The sequence below is a fragment of the Desmodus rotundus genome, chromosome 13 (genome assembly GCF_022682495.2).
Source record: "Desmodus rotundus isolate HL8 chromosome 13, HLdesRot8A.1, whole genome shotgun sequence".
NCBI lineage: Eukaryota > Metazoa > Chordata > Mammalia > Chiroptera > Phyllostomidae > Desmodus > Desmodus rotundus.
In genome coordinates this window covers 8881305-8901791 of record NC_071399.1, presented here as the reverse complement: position 1 = coordinate 8901791, position 20487 = coordinate 8881305, and the positions used below count along the sequence as shown (strand labels likewise).

The following is a 20487-nucleotide window of genomic DNA, read 5'->3' as shown; positions in this document are numbered from 1 at the left end:
TTTTAGGAGAGATGAAAGAAAATTAAGTGTGCTTGTCCCGCTGTCGCAAAGGATAAGCGATAGAAATCTTCAATATCCTAATTCGGACATTATGACCTCAAACATAGTCTGACCTGTCAATCAGCTCTCACTTTAAGTTTTTAGTATTCATACCACACTATTCACTCATAAAAGCTTTTGTTAAAGTAGTACCCTTTGTCAGGTAAAAAAAATATGCCTTAATTTTCATTTAATTAAAATATATGAAATCTGGCTTAATTTTAAGATTTAAATCTAACCTAAAACCAACATGCCAAGGTCATTTTTAATCACTCAGTGAGTTCTTTGGAGAAAGAAAATAAGAGGTCTCAACATATAAATGCTCATTTTAGAAATGCTTTCCACAGACAGGGCAAAACCTGGGAGCTTTTCTCTAACACACATATGTAATTAGACCCTCAGCATCCAGGAGTAGATGCCGTATCAAAAATCCCTTTCCCTAGAACATACCAGCTATGTTTACTCCCGAATACCAGCTTTTGGTCCACGACCGTAATGCACTCAAAGTGTCTGTGTCAGAGCGGAGACAACTCGAGTGTATCATGGCCGTGGAGGCCATCTCCCGAGGAAACAGCAGCCACTGAGTCTCCGTGCAGAGAGATCTGGGTACTCTGACGCCATTAGCTACTGAACACCCAGGAACAATCTGGCATCTGGCCCAGACATACACCTCACTGCCCACTGTTTGTGACATTGGCGTTGCTTCCTGTGCTGCTCCCCGTGGGAGCACAGGCGGGCCAGAACAGCCAGTCACGACTTCCAATTCCCATCGTGCCCACTGCCTCTCTCCTTCATTAGACACATGTACCCTTAACTTTTTTTTAACGTATTTTGTTTATTTCAAAAAGAAAAACACTTTACAGAGTTGCGGGAGTGATGGCTATGATTTCTTGTGAAGCCATGGAAGCAGGGATTTATCTTAGGAAAACACACGCAAACCCCCAATCATCACCATTGACCGCATGGAGCTGTCACACGGCCGAGTCTTTGCAGATATTCCCAGCATCTGGCCATCTACTGGGACCCATGGCAAATATGCTCCTTCTTCAACTGGTGTTCTCAAAACCATGGCTCCTTTCAAACCAATCACGTTCTGCCTCAGCCTTAAAAAGTTACTTATTTAAAACCAAAGAAAGGAAGGAATCACAGCTATTCTTCCGCAGGGAGGTAGGAAAAGACTGAGAAACGCGAGAGGCCACCTCCTGTCACTGAGACCCGGACAAAAGACGGTGACATAGCAATGGAAGTCATGCCCAACACAGAGGCTGAGCAGCCGCGTTACAGAGCTGGGAGGGAGGCGGGCAGAGCGGAAAGAGCGACGGCTCTCAAGTCTGACAGCACAGTTTCCTAATGAGAGATCCTTGACTCGGCCACTTCCCCCTCTAGGTTAAGTGGGCTTACAGCACCTCAGAGGATTAAACACAATGACTAATTCAGGGGTCCAGAAGGGAAAAAAACCAAACACACCAGGAGCTTAGTGAGGAATGTAAATGCGTTAAGGGGGTCCCTGCTGCTGCACGGCCAGGTGCTCTGATTCTTTGCAACAAAGAACGAAAGTCAAAAATTTCAGATGACATCTCCAAGTAATTCATCGTTACTCCAAACACTCCTTGCACTGTTCAGGCCAAACCATAAGCCATATTCAAACTATGGGCGGCTAGTCTGTAACCGCTGGCTCACAGAAAGCACTTAGCAGAATGCCTGGCACATACTGCCATATACAGCCATTATCATTGATAAAATCAAAATGTTACTAATTTTCAACAAATTGAGGCTAATCAGATGGTTACTAATCTGCTTCCTAGGAGAAAAATGAGTATTAACACAATAAAATCTCTATTAAATGATCAGCAGAGGTAGATTTTGAGGTGGATTAACATACTTATGACTGCTTTTCCATTCAGTTGGAAGAATTAGACTCAAGGGAAGGAAAAAAAGTGTTTTATTTCTAATGTCAGGGACTCAAATCTTAAGCTTAGAAAACACACTCCACTTGATTACAAGAGAAATTTAAGGGTGTTTCAAATCAGACACAGATTTGGAAACTGAAATTATAACATACTCTTGAAAGCACACAGGCAGACAGCACTTTGCCTAAACTGGCAAGTACAGAACAGATATTTGGGCTGGCAGAGAGGAATGAAGAAGAGCAAATTGGCTTAGAAATGTAATTAAAAACTGACATTAGCGTTTCGCGTTCCTGAAAGGTTTGTGTAATAAAAATGCTGTAGCCATTCGGTCACCGGCTCCCATGGAGATTCTGAGTTCACAGGGGAAGGCACAGGGGTACATGATCTGAACCACATTTCCATCGATCCATACAAGCACCTAACACTGACTGCGGACTCTGTATGTGTCTACCACTTAGCTCAGTACTCGAGAAACAAAGGTGAGTGAATTACATTATCTGTGCTCCAGGGGCCTAATTGCTTCTTGATGGAAGCTCATAATCAAGTGACTAATGAGCTACACCACTGTGGGAAGCCGTGTTTAGGAATTCTAATATTCTTCCGATTCTGGCATCTTCTCTACGTTTCGCCCGCCAGCCGAAGTCATGGAAGAAAAGTTATTCAAAGATACCGTCAACCCACAAGATCATTTCAGAGGAGGTGCGCAGTTCACACGCACTGAAGTGTACTACAGACATGACTCTCGTTCACGAGAGTGCTCACTGCAACCACTGCAAGTAAATGACACGGGAGCCAGCGCGGCTGTCCCTGCTTCAGAGCTCCCGTGTAGCCCCACGACGAGATGAGTCACATACAATGGCTTTTTCCACAGGGATCTTTAGTAATGAAAACAATTACTGTCTTATTTTTATACTCCATGTTCGGGAACAGCATAAGGCCATTCCTAATTAATGTGTTGACTGGCCTTTAAACAAAAACTGGGGATACAATATTTAGTACCTGATTAGAAAAACATTACATTGGTAGTTTGATTCAGCAGGATCTCTATGTCCACAATGCTGCTGAAGCAAAAAGCTGAGCTCGGAGCGGAGTGGCCCAGCTAACACAGGTGAACGAGATGCCGAGTGTGCATGAGACGAATTAGTGCCACAAAAACAGTAGTTCCAGAAAAGCGGAAGTGCAAGTCAATGGAATTGAACCTTTACATCCCTTCTAACTTGTGAGTGAAAGTTATCTGCCCCAGACTAGGTCTAGATCATAAAAATTATTTCTTCCAGTTCCATGTGAAATCAGCGTGTTGAAATTCAGAGAATAAAACCTCCTCCCTAAAGAAACATGGTGTTGAAGACAGGCCGCTGAGCTGCAGACATCACCTCTAAGGAAAGAGGACGGAGAAGTCCGTACCTGAGTGCGCAGGTACACGAAACACAGTGGATGCTGAAAGTGACCCTTGTCGACATCAGGAAGCCCCTATCCACGGCTCGAAAGCACACTACTCGCTTCTCAAGAATCACTTAGGGAATTTTTTCAAACATGTATTTCTAGATCCTATGCCCCAAGAGTCTTTATTCAGAAAGATTAAGATGTGTCTTTGGAATAAGCACAGTATTTTTCACAAAAATTTCCGAACTATTTGTGCGCCTTTAGATCACAACCAGAAACATGTCTGATGGTCGTCGTGACAGAATAGGAGCCCTGAAAAAACCGGGAAGTGTTTTATCATTCAGAAGATTTATTTTAATGTAAGACCGTCACAATCATTTTACGTAAATTGGGAGCAGAACCACAACAGATTCGTTCCTAACGTCAAATTTGCTTAGTTCATTGAAATGATAATTACAATGCTTCATTTGTACGCTCATAAAGAAAGGAGGTAGCATGAATTCTGTCTGTATAGAACTTCTATTCCACAATGACATTACCAAATCATTAACCACTTTAAGAGGCAAAGAAATCAGTTAAATTAATGAAGAGGCCGTTTTAAATATTGTGCTTAAATCAAACACAACTGTAGTCATGGGATGGTCTACACTCCACACTATGTACGACCACGGAATAAAATAACTCTTGGAAATCTGGCTTGGCGAAAACATACTCCTCTAAAGGAACAAGCACTGTCTGGCAATCTTCCTTCACGGGCAACATTTACCAGGGACCTTCTGGAGGCAATTCCTTCAGTCAACAGAGAAAGAAGGTGAACAACATGGACCATCGGGGCAGATCACATCCACAAGGGGTCTGTGACCCTCCAGTGACCCTCAGCTCCACTCCCGGGTCTCATGGCCACTCCACAGGCTTTGGCCTGACAGTTAGGAGACCTCCAATCCCTTTGACCGTCCCTTTTCTCTACGCCCTTAGCTCCCTCCTGGCCTCAGCTCTTTCTTGGCTTAGTGACACCTGAACGACTCTCATCCAGCATACCTGCGCCCTGACCTTGTCATACCAGGCCCCCAGCCTGTCTTCTTCACCCAGGGCTGGAGCAGAGTGCTCCTCCTACAAAAGTATCACCTCCATGCCAATGGGCATCCTCACCACATTGTCCTGTCCTCTAAAACAATCCACCACTTACCTTTGCTGTACTTCCTGTCCTCTGTGGGCAAGAGAGCAAAGATTAAAAGGAGTGGCTCCTGGGTCAGAAAAAGTCTGGATGCCTCATTCATTACCTGTCACCTTTGGCAAGTCTCTTAACCTCTTTAAACCTGTTTCCTGTTCTGTAAAATGAGGATAATAGTAACTATCTCATGAAGTTACTGAGGATTAAATGAGAATGTCAAGTACTTAGAACAGGGCCTGGTACCCAGTAAGGGATCAATAAATGTTTTTGCTGTTATTCTCTCCAATAACTTTCCCCCAAACCTTTCACACCTCTCTTAAAATCAGTGTTTGCGCATGTCATTCTCCTCACCATTAGCGACGAACTCTGCCTCCCGCTTACCGAGAAAGTTGAGGTGACCAGCAGGAGACATCTTAGTCCCCGGCCTGCCTCCCACGGAGTCCTCTCTATCTGCTCCCACTCTACCTCCTTCCCATCAGTCTCAAGCCTGAGCCGTCCACCTGTGCTCAGGCCCGGCCTGCCTGGAGACGACGCTCTCGATCACATACCCCATTTCAGAGGTTTCCAGGCTCTCCCTCTCCACTTCACAAGATTTACCTTTAACCCAGAAATGTGCTTAAATCTCTCCCCCAACAACAAAAAGTTCCCCGAACACACAACACACGGAGCTGTAAGTGCTGCCTGAGTGTCTTCCCTCCTTCTCAGACAAGCTTCCCAAGCACAGTCCACACGCTGCCTCTGCTCCCTCACCCCCCACTAGCTCTTCAGCCAGTACAACATCACGTCTGTCCCCATGGCCTCCCTGACCACCTGCATAACACAGGCACAGCTCTCCTGGACCTGCACGCTGTCAGAGCCAGTGGACACGCCTCGGCCCTGCTTCGGGACCTCTCGGCTCCCATTGACGACACTGGCCATCTATTCCCTGCTGCTCTTGGCCTCTCTGGGCTTTTCCCTCCTGTCCACTGGCTCTGGCTCTTTTCCCTCACACCTGGCAGGCCCTCTCTGCCTGCCCTTCAGCTCATTGCTTTTCAGCCATTCCAGGCTTACCCTTGGCTGCCGAATCAAGCATATGTTTTAATACCACGTGTACACTGACCTCCAGCAAATCTACTAGTTTCGCCTCGGTCTCTCCCTCAAATTGCAGAGCTAAACATATCAATAAGGTATCTCCAAATCGGCAGAGCCAAAACTTACTTCACTACCTTCCACTGTCACAAACCTGCATCACAGGGACCTGTGTCCATTCAACCACTCAAGCCAGAAGCCTGGACTTCACCTCGAGTTTCCTCTCCTCACCTCAGTAAGAGTTTTTTGGGCAGAAATGAAAAGCATGGTGAAATGGACTGGATGGAAGGGCCATTGACTTGGAACTTTAACAGCCAGAAATGAATGTGTAGAAACGGGGCAAAGGTCTTCCCGGGGCCCACGGGTGCACGCAGACATCTCAGTGAGATAAATTCGGGAACTGCAAGTCAAGCCGTGTAAGTGAAGAGTAAGGGTGTGAAAGACAAGCTAAAAAGGGAAGCCAGGAAGACCTGTGATGCCAAGTGAAATGTTCATTGTTTTGACTCCACTACTTCCTCTCTAAGTGAGCCACTTCTAGACCACTAAGCCAGTCACAGAAATCCTGCCCTCACCAACAGCTGGGTAGGAATGGGTACCTGCCCAAACCTGGCCAGTAAGCGGATGGGAAGGGAGCACGGCCACAGACGTTGCTAAGGACGTCTTCCTTGTTCCTCTGGATGTCATCTTGTGTCACTGTGGTACCCAAAACTGCTGCAGTCCTATGACCCATAGCCTGCGGGTTTATCCCACTCACGGGGGAGCAGAGCTAAGAAGAATACAGAGAACTGTTGCAGGAGGCCTGATGCTCCCCACAGGGAGCCTGCCAGCCCCTGGGCCTGCCCTACCTCTGAATTATGTGTTGTTTTTTTAAGATAATAAATCTCCCGCTTGTGGAAAGAAAGGAAGGGGATACAGGGACCGGTCCCGTTTAGAAAACACTGGGTTAAAAGCAGTTACTGTGGGATTCCTCAGACTGTTAATATAAGAACACTCCTTGTAAAGCTTTAAAAGAACGCAGTTTTTCAAACCAGTCTCTCATCTTTCCTTTGTTTTCGCAGTGCACCTAACAGCATCTCCCAGAATTAAGTGCTTAGGGGTTATAGTTTAGGAAACTCTCATTTTTACCGGAACAGGTGAAAAGACTAAATGACTGACTGCTGTGACGACAGAGTAGTCCAGTCACCGAAAAAAGTGCTACAGGAGCCCAAAGGGGTCACCGCCAGTCTATGAGGGTCTCACTCAGAATGGCAGATGGGTTTCAGGTTACCTGCCAACTCTAGAAAATTTTTAGTGGCTACCTGGAATGCTATATTGAAATGGATTCTAAGGCTTCATCCAGATTCAGCACAGGAGAACAAAACAAAACAAAAAAAACCAACCTTACCTGATTAGTAATGCCTGTCGTGCGCACAGAAGGGGCAGTTATACCATCATCCTAGCTTGTTCTGAGACCTCTAAAATAACAAATTCCTACACAGAGCCTACAGTATCCCACAGAGTCTCAAGTTGTTGTTTTTCTTCCATAAACCTGAGCCAGGCCAGACTTATCTTTAGTAATTAAAAGCGTAATAGAGTGGCTACGAGGCAGGAGACTAAGGAGCTAGGGGAATTCCTTGGCAGGTGGAATGGTGGAACTGAGACAGCTGAACAAACCCGGCTGAGCAATCAGCAGCCAGATACAGAAGGTCACCAGGGCAAACAGCCCCAGCGCCCAGCAGTGGGCAAACCTGGTGTCAGTCCTCGCCCCCAGGGCAGCCCTTCTCCCCTAGCATATTGCTCATCATGTAATTTAGACCCCCTGGCCTTTCCTCCCTGGAGATAACATCGAGGCCTCAGTTGTATATGAGCCACAGGCCCAGAAAACCTGCAAAGCCAAGTGGGCAAGGCCAGGACCAGCTGCATGACTAATGCCCTGGCACTGACCGATTAGCGGAGCTCCTGAAAGGACACACCTGGAGAAGCTGCTGACCATTCCACAGAGACCCTTCCCTAAGACCTCCTCTAATCCAGCCCTTACAGCCGTCAAGATGCAGGACCCAGCGCGTGCTCTCCCTCCTGGGGCCATGCCCCCGCCTTTCCCGTCCCCATCTCCTTCCCACCCAGGCATGCACCTCCTAAATTCTAAGGGGTCCAAAGAGACCTGCTACCAGGGGAGTGACGGGCACTGGCAGCACATCCCTGGCTAAACCCCTGAGCCTGATCCCAAGGCCCCTTTTTCTCCGACTTGCCAGTGACTGACAGCAGCAGCCCCCTTGGCTCACTTCTTCCCCTGATGTTTCTTTCTAGTGAGCCAAAGCAGCGCCCCTAAGTCCTTCCTTGTTTCACTGTCCCCAGCTTTAACAAACAGACTCTCAAAATCACCTGGACTCATGTTGTAAAATCTTTCCCACAGGAGCTCAAAAGCCCACACACTACAGGAGGCCCCAGGCAGCCTGCTCTGGCCCGGTCCCTTCCCAGTGACAGCTAAGTGTACAAGCTCTGGAGTAAGACAGATCTGGGTCTCATTCTTAGTTCCTCCCTTTGCCTGGACACATTTTTAGGCTCTCTAAACCTCAGTTTTCCCACCTGCAAAATGAGACTGGCAGTCCCTACCTCACATGGTAGATGTAAAAATAAAACTGGGCAACACATATATACACCTGCATACAGTAAGTGCAGTAAACATCAAGTTTAGGAATAACAATTACTTTATGATAGTCACAATATGACTCCTGTAATACACTTATTTATCCACTGTATTCACATGCAAATTAGAGTACAATGAATCAAACTGAGGCCACAGAAGCCATTTCCCTGAACCCATTAACGATGCCAAAACAGGCTATGGTAAGCAGCTAATGCTGAAGCTGGTTACAAAGCAATATTCAAATAAGTAAGTGTTACTTGCCTTTAAGAAGACAGAGAGAGTATGGGTGATTGTTATCTGCAAATGACAGATATTTTTCCCCATATTTCTCCATAGAGAAGGCCAAGAAACAATGACCAAACCAATAGCAATGAGCCTCCCTAATGTCTAGAACAAGTTCTTTTTTTCCCGCCTGGGGCCTGGGACTTTCAGGGCTAAAACCAAGACAATTCCAAGCAAAGAGGAACAGCCGCTCGCCCTACAAAACGCCGCCGGCTCACGTAGCAGCTGGGGCTGGGTGTGGCTGCGCAGCTCAGAGCTGAGGCATAATGCGCTCCTGAAACCCCATTCCCATGACAAGAAATCCGGGCTCTTTCTGCCGAAACGGCTATTTCCAGGTGTGAGCAGAATTAGCAATGCTCAAAATAAACCTGAAATGCCCTGTTAAACCGGGTACAAGAAAACTCTCAAAGACAAAAGGGCCACGTCAAAGGACTCAGTAGGCAACTTGAAAGGGCTCTCACTGGCCAGAGGTGGAATCATATGAGCTTCAAAAACAATCGTCACAGCTGATTGCAACCCATCAAAAATGTTCAAATCCATGAGTTCATAATATTTTTTTTAAATACCCAACTAATTGGTCACTTTCAGAGAATAATGAGGAACCAACTCATCGTCTTGGAGACCAATAATGAGAAAGAACCTAGCATTTATTCTGCTTTTATATGAACTATACTGCCATGTAACCAAATAGACGAGGGGAAAGTGTCTCTTTTTAAAAAGCATATAAAAAATAAATGACCATCAAAACATCACCATTTTGTCATCCCCCACAAATAATGGATTTAGGGTACTGAGCATCAACAGCTACTACTATAACAGAGACAATCAGACGGTATGCGCTTCCCAATGAATGGTCACACCGCCACTTTTACAGTCCTGCCAAGGGATCAAAAGCACATCTGCTCAAACCTCTGGACCCAGCTGCCACTTGCAGGACATACAAAGGAGAGAGGATCGTGCTGAACGGTATCACTCAAATGCAATCAGCAGACTCCAGACTCTCGGACACGCTCCAGGACAAAGGCTCCAGGTTCTTCACCAGATAAGTTGTAAGGAAAAGAAAAGGGCAGAGGGGAAATATGTTTTTTTAACGGGCGGAAATAAAGTATAATGTGCACAGGTGCACATTTGAATGATAAAATTATAACAACATGCAAGGAAATGATCACTATGAAGTCAAGATGGAGTTACTTAGGTACAACAGAAGGGGCTGGCACTGGGTTTGGGGAAGTTACAAGGGTATTCTCTTTATAATCACTCATCCAACTAGACGGTTATGTTGTGTGATTTTCTGGGTCTGCATCTTTAAATTTTATGATAAAAAGTTTTTTAAATAAAGTATAAGTGTAACATCTACCATTTAAAATTTTCTATATTCAAAGCACTTTTATAAAGACTAAATATTTGTATTTTTAAATCCTATGACATTGTTCCAAACAACCCCCGAAGGTATTTACTATCTCCATTTTTCAGGTGAGGAGACTGAGGCCTAGAAATCTCTTTAATTTTTATGTATGTATGTATGTATTTTTAGAGACAGGGGAAGGGAGAAAGTAAGGGAGAAAAACATCACTGTGAGAAACATTGACCGGTTGCCTCTAGCAACGCGCCCCGACCAGGGACCAAACCCACAACTTAGGCAGGTGCCCTCATGGGGAATCGAACCCAAGACCTTTTGCTGTGCAGGACGACACCCAACCAACTGAGTCCCACTGGTCAGGGACACAAATCTTAAGCAAGTAGCCCATAGTCACAGAGTTATTAGGGCAGAATCAGGATTCAAATTCAGGTAACTAGCTGACTCTAAAACCATTCTCTTAATGTGTATGCCCTATCAATTCCCAGTTATTCACTCAAGAAACATTTATTGCTTACCTACTAAACCAGATGCAGAGGGGAGTTTCCGCCTTCTTGGAGGTCAAAGGTTAATGAGAAAGAGAGAATTGTGCAAGTGAGTATAAAAGTACAACTGCGGCCAGCACGACGAAGGAACGGACTGTGGAGCCATGAGAAAGTGTGCAGCTGGGCAACAGGGACAGCTTCGCTGCAAAGTGATGACTACAGTCCCAGGTAGAGACATCGCGGTCGGGGCAGCGGGCTTCTGCAGGCAGAGGCAGCAACAGGCAAAGAAGTCACTGACAAGGGACCCTGGCACTTTGAGGACTGAGGATGAAGTGGGAGAAGTGGAGGTAGTTAGGGCAGGAGGTGAGGCTGAAGAGCTGGGGAGAACAGGAAGCTACTGGTGGGTTTTAATGAAACATGTTGCTGAAGAGGAATTTCACTGGGCTTGCAGTTTTGAAAGAATGGAGTGGAGGAGGAGCCAGTAAGGAGGCAGAGGCTACTGCAGGCACCTAAGTGGGGCATGATGGTAGTTGGGACCCAGCACAAGAAATTGAAAGAAGTGAATGAAAGCAAGATATGCAAGAGGTGAAAAGACAGACTTGTTGATGGACTGCATACGGGGGGCGAGGAGAAGAAGGAGGTGTCAAGGAGGACTCATAGGCTTCTGGCCATGGGCCTAGACTCTCACGGGTGCTTATCACTACATGAGGAACAAGGGAAGAGGGTGGGGACACGTGGACTTGAGTTCCAGGCACCACTGTGAGTGCCAAGCGAAAATGTCAAGTTAAGCAGTTGAATAAATGAGTATGAGGCCCCAAAAGAGATCTGAGCCTGAGGAATAAATCTCCAATCTTCAGTGTAGAGATAGTTATTGTAGGGGCTCAAGGGTGAGGCTGCCTAAGAGTAACATAATTTTTTAAAAATGAGATTTCAGGAATGAACCAAATTCAAATCTAGAAAACAAAGCAACTTCCTGAGCTTATCTAGGGGTCAAAACCCCAGAAAGGTTTAGTGAAATAGGAAAAAAAAGAAAACATATGAAATCAACAGCCTGGCGGGGAGAAAACATGCTGACATTTCTGGATCTTTTAAGATGTTAATTTTGTGTCTAACAAGTTGGCAGCACCTGCTTGCTGCCCTCAGGTGTGTGTCTGCCAGAGCTGACTTGCATAGGAAGAAAAGACCTTTTGGGAGGTGCCTTGTGTATTCGAGCTCAAGGTTAGAGACCTCTGGGAAGCTTTGGAGCAGGGAGAGAAGGCCCTAGCTTGACCTCAGGAACTGCTCCAGGGCAGGTGGAGAGGAACCACAAACAAAAAGGAAGGGTACCCAGAGAGGCAAACAAAGGTAGAAGCCCAGCAGCTTCTTTAACAAGGTTTAAAAAAAAAAAAAAAAAAAAAAAAACCTTGCCCAAATTAGAGAAACAGGGCAGCACTCCCAGCTTCCATAGAGTGCATGCTGTGGCTTTTGCTCAGAAAAAAGCAGAAGGACTAAGCACTCCTGGCTGTCCAGCTTCAGAGCGCTGAGACAACAGGAGCCCAACAAGAAGTGGACTTTTCCACGTGGTGGCAATGGTTTCAGCAGGCACAGAAATGGAAGAAGATGAGTGAGCTTGGCCACAAATACAGGAGACACTGCCTGTGGACTCCTAGGAATGGAGGCAGGGTGGGTGGAGTTAGGGGCACTGACAAATGAGGTCCTGCGTGAGTGGATGAGCAAACACCCACAAATTTTGGTTAGTGCTATTAATATCAACTCACTCGTGCAGGTGGGAGAGAACTACGGAAATTCAGGTTTGAGTTCACGAGGGAGTGTCCGTAGAGATGTGTCTCCTTCTCCGAGATGTGTATTCTACAGTGAAACTGAAAGCTAATGAGACAGATGCTAGTGACCTGAGCACATTCGTGTGGATGCGCGATTCGCTGCATCTTCTCGTGGCCTCAGTGGCCTTTGCCTGGAGCCGCTGTGTTGTTCTCTGCTCCTGACACCCAGCTTGTGGCAATTCGCACGTGGAAACCCGGGGAGGCTGACAAATGCACCAGGACTGACCAGTGCCCAGAGGGACTGACAAGCACTGGCCAGCCCCAGGGACAGAGGGGACCCACCTCACACTCCTAACTACATTCCCCCAAAGCAGCACCTGGACCCTGACCGGCGTGGCTCAGTGGGTTGGGCGTCGTTCGGCAAACCGAAAGGTCACCGGTTGGATTCCATGTCAGGGCACATGCCTGGGTTGTGGGCCAAGTCTTCGGTTGGAGGCAAGCAAGAGGCAACCGTCAATGTTTCTCTCACACGTCGATGTTTCCCTCCCTTTCTTTCTCCCTCCTTTCCCCAAAAGAAATAAATAAAAACTTTAAAAAGAAAAAGAAAAAGAAAAAGTAGCACCTGAGCTGACAAGCCCAGCAAAATATAACCAACCCCACTAGGCTTTCTGGAAAGCTCCACATTAGCACACACCCCAGGGCTAAAGCAAGATGTGCCAAGCAGTGACTGGGCCCAGGCCCTGGCCCCCAGGGTATGCATGAAGTGATCCCTCGGGGGGAGCTGACTACCCCTCATCATCACCCAACCGACCAACCCTAGTTTGGAAAGTGCCCGAATAGTGAAGGGTTGAAACATAAATTCCCTGGTTTGCAATATTTTTCTTTCAAAAGCAAAGCTGCAATTAAACCAAAAAAAAAAAAAGTTTATATGCCATCGTTTTAATCAGCCTTCCACAGAAAGTATTCATTTTCTAAAGCCTGAACCCTCAGCACGGAACTTGCTGAGTCACCTTTAGTACAATATAATGACAAGGACTCACACATTTTAAGGAATCTAGGGCACTTCCTATCCCCCAAATGATAAGGTTGGGAAGGAAGAAGGCAGCATTCAATTACTAGGTGGCATCACAGCATGCGCCCAAAACAAAAGCGGCCTGAGATACAAGAGTGTACGAAATAAAGGCCCCAACAAGAATGTTCCAGTTTGGAGACTTCCCATCTTCCCATTTGTGAATAAACAGGAGGACCCTTCCGTTTGGGGCTGATTTTATTGTTTGAAGACAATGTTAGGACACTCTTGAAAAGATCCTTGAACCTGTCTGTACTGAGGACTAAAGATAATGAATGAGCGGCCACACCTACAGACTGACGAAACTCCAATTCTGCTTTCTCAATGCATTTCCGGGATGGGGCCCAAACCACCTTTCCAATCCCAGCTGCTCTGAGTCACCTCACACACTCGCTGGCAACTCAAATCCCAAATGCTACACACATTGCATGTCTATACCGGTTCACTCGGTTTAATTTGTCTTATTTTTGTACAAATTATGAGAGTACATACTGCTCCCTTCAGACAGCTCTGCTAAATTCAAATACACACTTTCTTCCTTTCTTAGGATACATGTTGGTTTTGATTAATTTTTTTATGTTCTCAACTTAATCATGTGTTGTATTTTCTGACTTCAAAGATATATGGTATATATCTTATATATGGTACTCATATATAACTTCATCTTATGTTTACAACCTTAAGAAATAGTTCCTTCATAATCAAGATAGAGAAAATAAATAATTCCTCCTTTGTGTGTAAGCACTGTTAATATATCAAGAGATTATAGGGATCAAAAACTTTCTTGAATAAACATTTGCTTTTGCTTATATAAGTATAACACATTATATATTTATTTCAAAGAATAAACAGCACCTATTAATAGGGGCTATATGGAAGAGAGATTTTTTTCCACTAGATACCCTTTTATATGCTTCTACTTTTTTAAAAAAAAAAAATCATATCATTATATAACCTACATTAAAATTACATTTAAATATTATAAACAGTATAAATTTAAAATGCAATAAAACAGCCCTTACACCACAGTCAGAGTTAGATAGGATCCTATCATTTAAGAGATTCTCAAAAAACCATCTTCCCCCAAAAATATTTTTCTCGCTAGCCACCCTGACTTAAGTCCCCTAGTTAAAATGCAAACAAACACTCTGAAGACAGTTAGTGTATTATACCATTATCGAATGATTGAGGATCAGTTTATTACATTAGCATAATAGAGGAAAGTTACAAAGAGGCTGTGTGTAGTCTCCCTAATTCCCATTTCTTTTCCTCTTTTCCCCTCAAGTAACTAAATTAACTTTGTTTTACTCAAAGAACTTCTGTATTAGTAAAAGGACTCATTTAGGAATTCTAGAAGTCCTACCCAAGCCAACTGCAGCCACGGATTGCTGTGTGAATGTTTCCACTGTCTCTATAAACATCCGCCCTGCCATCCAGTCAGCTCCATCAGCCTGGTCTCCTCGCCCCAGAGGCTGGCACAGGGAGTATCTTGTTCATCTTTGAATCCTCCCACCCCCAACACTAGAATATCGCCATGCACTTCCAGAAAGCGATTGTGCGAGCTCGTCGTGACACCTGTGGCAGGGCTCTGACCGTTCTCTAGGAAACTGCAGTTGAAATCTCAAAATCAAAAATGCCAGTGAGATACTTAAATTTGTTCTCATCTCAAGCAATAATCCCCTCATTCAGGCAAAATCCATCTACTAATAGCCTACTATGTCCCTAGCATGGCACTCAGCAATTAACTGGGCAAAAAAAAAAAAAATCTGGCAAGATCAGAATAGCAAATACATAGCAGATAATAAGCACATACTTATTAATGAGATTTGATGGACTTCTTGAACTTCCCTGCCTAAACTTTGAAGTCTCTCATTACATGGCGAGACTTTACATGTTTTCTTTACATGGCAGTAGACTTCAGTTTCCCATACGCCGTTAGCACATGTCTTTTTCCCATTGTATGAAGATGCACTTTGTAATGCTGGCCCAGTAATGAGAATTGAGTTTTCTAAATTATTTATTCACTTTTGCCATATTTCTCTTGCTGTTGCCTAGAGTCAAGTAGCTGTGGCTAACGAATCTGAGGCTCTTGGTCCAGGTGAGTTTACCGTAACTGGCCTGGCACAAGACCAAACTACAACCTCAGACTACCACAGTCTACAGTCTACTCAGCAAAAGCGGGCTAACAGTTTTAACACCAGGAGAAGGCCAGCCCCAGAGGGTCACCACTTCCCTCTGCGGGCCTGAGAGCAACACAAGCTTTTCTAAAACGAGGCCCAGTTATCAACTGCCAAGACTTTAGTATCAACCTTTCTGACCTTAAACAAGGTTCCTTAGTAGCTGAAAATACCATATTATTTCTGTGTGAAATAATATTTCACACAGAAATAATAATATTATTTCACACAGAAATAATATGGTACCCGCAAGGGATAACAAAAGGTACCAATCATGGGGCCTAACTGCGTGTTTATAGGCATTAACTACACTGGGAAGCATGCAGAAGCATTGGAACTCTCCTAGACATGAAAATGCCTTTTCCCTTTTAGTTGAGGCTTCTCTAGCTTCCAACTTTTAACAATGTATGCATTTTTTCCTCCACAGAAGGAAGTCAAGAAGAAAGAAACAAGGAAGGAAGAAGGGAAGGAGTGACTGACAGACTGAAGGGTTACTCCCAGTCTCTGTCTTGTTTAGTTGATACTAGAATAACCCAAATGTATAAGAATGAATGAGGGCCTTCTATAGCTCAGTTGGTTAGAGCATCATAACCAACTCAGTTGATAAGCCAAGGTTAAGGTTTCAATCCCAGGTCAGGGCACATACAAGAATCAACCAATGAATACATAAGTAAGTGGAACAAGCAAATGTTTCTCTCTCTCCCCCTCAAATCAATTTTTTTAAAAAGAATAAAATAAGGATTCTTTTTTCATACTGAGCCAAAATCTCTTGTAGTAAAGTAGTCACTGTATCTTAAGAGGTGCCATTTGGTTTAGTGCTAAGCAGCCTCCCCCTCCACATATGTTAGATGACCTAAGTGGTCCAGCTTCTACCCCCACAGAACTGCAGATATTTTATACTCCACCACGTGCTTCTGCTTCCATTCATAAAAAGAGCATTTTTTTTAAAACGCTTCAACACGTATTCTTAGAAAAACAGCACAACTAAAGGCATCAGTACTATTTTTAAAAAGAAGCGTAGGTGATTGATATGTTTCAATTTTAAGTAACATATAACTTCGCAAATTTCCTAATGTACTTATTTTCTTATTTAAGGCTATTATAAGAATCCAAGTTCTAAAAGACTGACCAACAATTTGCTTTCCTTAGATTATACTTCATCTCTTCTAGTACCTGAAATCTTCCGGTAATATACATGAGATATTATATACAGTTAGTTGACTGTCACCTTTAAAGTACTATTTTCTCTACAAAACCAGCTTTCTGGATTATCCAAGACTTGTCTACCCAGAAGTGCAAGTGAGCTGGGAGGTTTGGGAGAATGTGTTTTCCAGGTGCCAGGGTGGTAAACCACAACAGGAGGCTCCAGACTCTCAGAGGTGGACTGCCATACTACGGCTTTGACCCTGACCTCTCCTTCCATACTTCCTGTCCCCATTTACTAGGCGCTCTTTTCTTTAAAAAATGGGTGTCAGACCAACAATTAATCAGCCGCTCAGATATCAAAAAACTGTTTCTCTCCCATACAGAGCAACCAAGCTGCCCAATGAGTGCCACTCGCCGCAGAGGCCAGTCTTCACCACTTATCTTAACCACTTGTTGTTCCATAGCCTTTGTCACTACCCAAAAGTACCTCATTTGTTCACTATCTGGTCCTCCATAAGAATATAATCTCTACAGAGATGTGCATTCACGTGTCTTGCTGATTCAACCCCAGCTTCCAAACTAATCTCTGGCTTGTACAAAATACTCAATAAATACACACTGAATTACAACTTCTTACACACTCTGAAGAATTGCAAGGTCATTTATAATTGATCAGTGATCAACAAACCAACTAGTAAAATCTTGGGGTCTTTTTTTTTTAAAACATTGTAGAGAAAAGCAAGAGGAAAAATATACATGCTCACCAACTCTTGCTACATTAGGCCTGAGAAAATGGACAGATAAGTGAAAGTTTTTAAGAGAATCAATATTACTAACTTTTGAGACTACTTATGGAAACAGAAGTTCCTCTTTCTGAATACCCTGAACTGTGGATCGACCTAGGAGTGCGCACGCCTGACTGCCTGACCTACCACACTCTTCAGCCGTTACCTCCGCGCTGCATGCTGGTCGGGAAAGGGTAAGTTTGGTGAAGAGCAGTGATGATCTTTTACAAAGAAGCAAGCGGGTCTGATCACAAACAAATACGACACCCCGGGGGTCATGATCCCTCTAACAAATATTCTTAGGAAGTTGGGCCACTGCCACAAAGTGCCTGGGCAACTTCAGTTTAATGACAGTCGAGGGGTGAATGTCAAGCTAAGATACAGTCAATTTCGTTGAAGGGTATGAGCCGGAAGCTGGGAGCCAGAGAAAGTAGCGGTTTGGCACTAGGGAAGAAAAGAGCTCATTGAAAATACTGCTTCTTTCCTCCAATACTGCTTCTTACATTCTCTAAGCACCGCCCTACTGTCCCCTACCTCACAGACGACAGCTTTCCTTTTGTGGCACACTACAGTGATTTCTGGCACCCAGGCCCCCCCCCAACACACACACAGCGCCTCGGTGAATCGCAGACACTAGCCGGGACTGCCTTACTTCTCAACATGGTGGGGCAGGATGTCGTGGTATCAGGCGCACGCGAGCCCGGGTGTCAGGGTCTGGGTGAGTGGCCTGGGCCAAGTTGATCTCTCTGAGCCAAGTTCCCTCCTCCGTAAAATGTCCTGAAGTTACCCTCCCCGGAGGACGGTTAGCTCATCCACTATAACGACCGACCCCGGGTGCAGCGCCTGCGCCCAAGGAACGCGGCGCACGGCTGCCCGGCACTCGCCCGTCGCAAAGCAGCACCGGGGAACTAGGATGGTGGCTCGACCAGCACGGTGGTGGCTGAGGATGGCTGTGGAGCGACTCCACCGCCTAACACCTTGCCTCTCGGCCGGCCCCGCCTCGATCACCGGGTCTCGAGAGCGGGCGGCGGGAATCAGCAGCGGGCAGGGCCAGGCCGAGGCCGGGGCGCGCGAGGCAGGGGGAGGCCGATACTTACCCCTGGCCGGCAGCAGGCGGCCGCGGCCAGCCGTCTCCAGAAGGCGGCGAAGTCGGGCGGAGGGGCTCGCCGGCTCCCGCAGACGAGGGAGAACAGGGTCCCGAACAGGAAGGCGGCCGAGGCGCAGCCCAGGTACAGGACAAGGCTGAGCAGGGCGGCGCACTGCCCCGTGCCTCCTGCCCCCTGCCAGCAGCCGTGCCCCAGGCAGGAGAGAGACACGGCGGCGAGGGCGGCCACGGCCACTGGCACCCGCCAGCTCCAGCCGCCAGGGCCCCTCGGAGCCGCCGCGTCCTCCCGGGGCTCTGGCCGCAGCTCGCCCGGAGCGCCCACGGCCGGCGCTGGGCTGAGGCCGGCGCCGCTGCTGTCGGTGGCATCGGGGTGCATGCTGCTTCCTGGGCCGCTAAGGACAGGCACATCTCCTGGCCCGCTGTCCCCCGGCGCAGCCCTGAACCGTGGCCTCTGCGCGGCGCCTCCTGCCCTCGCCGCTGCCGCCGCCGCCACCGCCGCTCGGGAGGCAAAGGGAGTCCGCGATCATGCCCTCGCCGGCGGCCCACCGAGGGAACGGCTCCGACAGACGCCGCCGAGCTCCTCTCGGCGACCCCTCAGCGCCGCCACCCGGTGCGGGGCCCGCAGCTGCCCGCCGGGCGCGTCCAGGTAGCCGGGCAGTGTTGTGACTTCAGCAGGCGAAGCCGGAGGCGGGGCGGGGGCGGGGCGGCCCTGAAGTGCGAGTTAGGGGGCGGTGGAGAGCCGTGCGGCCGGCTGAGTGACGGCTCGGAGGGGCCCGCCCCCCGCAGCCGGGGGGAGGGGTCTGACCCGCAGCTGCCCAGCCGGGGAGGGGGCGCGACCAAAGGCTGCGGAAGCCGCTCTGTCGTGGGCCTCCGGGTCCTACTAGGACGCTGTCTGGGGATGGAAAATTTTGCTGCAGGTGTCAGAAGCATTTGTAATTCTCAATCTCAGGTGATTCCTTAATCCTCGCTCTGCGTTCATCTCTGACAAATAACCTCCTCGCACGCTTACAGGCCCCCAAATTTCTGCCTTGTTTTCCCTGCTAGTTAGATTACATGGGCAACCATTACTGATGCGGCGGGGATCACTTTCAACAGTTTCCCCTAACAGCCTTCCCCTTCCCATCCGGCAGCTTCAGGGAAGGAATCAGACAAACGTGGAGGAGTAAATGAAGCCTGCAATTCCTAGTTGTGCCAAAGCCCAAAGAAGTCGGCCTGGTGCCAGGCGGGGTACCAGCTGCCATCAACACTTTGGCTCCAAGTCCCTACATTCCACTGCCAACGATTCAATGCAAACGCTATTGCCCACGCAAGTGAAAGTAGTCCAAAGAATTTTTGGAGTACATATTTTCTATCATGGTCCCAGCATTAATATACAGACAGTGCTTGCTGAGAGGATGGCAAAATGCTAGAGAAATAGTTACTACTAAGACCAGTGAAGCAGCAGATGTGTCTTGAATGGATAAAGGAATTCTAAAGGAAATAAGGAAATCTGAAGAGATGAATGATTATTCGAAAGGAGGGTGATAGAGTAGAAAGACCAAATCCAGAACTGAAAAGGGAAGGAGGGGTATTGATACATTGGTGAGGGGAGCGGTGAGAAACAACGAAGGAAATGGGAGACGCTTGTAAGCAAAAGCCCAGGGCTCTCTACTTGCAGCAGTCCTGACAAATTGTAAGTTTAAAGGCGATATTGTTTTCCAATAAATTGATTATATCCTGCTTCCCAGTAAGCATAGTTAAGAAAAATAAGGATTAAAATATCTTTCAGTACTGTGACAGTATTGTGTTTTTTCTAAGCAATCATGTCTCATGTCAACAGAAAAATATACAACATTCATTAGTAAACTATTGAGTGCACATTTATTTTAAAACAAAGAATGTCCAAGAGGTTATTATTCAAAAAAGGAAATAACTGGCGACCACAGACATACATAGTCCACCCATATAGCCATGTCTTTGTAATTAATTTCCCCGGAGTGGCAGAGATTCACGTGGGACAGGGAGTAAGAGGTCTAAAAAGTTGTCTGTAACCTTCAGTTCTAACAAAATGGTCCAAAAGTGAGTTATTTTATATACCTGTATAAAATGTATTTACATGTGTCATTTCTAAAAACATTTTTTGTT

General features: G+C 46.3%; 1 protein-coding gene across 2 annotated transcripts in view; it reads right to left on the bottom strand.

The window, feature by feature from the left end:
* Window positions 1-19051, bottom strand: part of SNX25 (sorting nexin 25) — an 81180-nt gene extending 62129 nt beyond the window's left edge. Inside the window, exon 1 of one of the 2 annotated variants that reach the window (XM_045197088.2) lies at window positions 18356-19051. In XM_045197088.2, the coding sequence (XP_045053023.2) occupies window positions 18356-18739 (384 nt within the window). In that variant the 5' untranslated portion in view covers window positions 18740-19051. The remainder of the gene's footprint in view (window positions 1-18355) is intronic. The other variant, XM_024562685.3, reaches the window with a different exon arrangement.
* Window positions 19052-20487: the final 1436 nt, after the last annotated feature.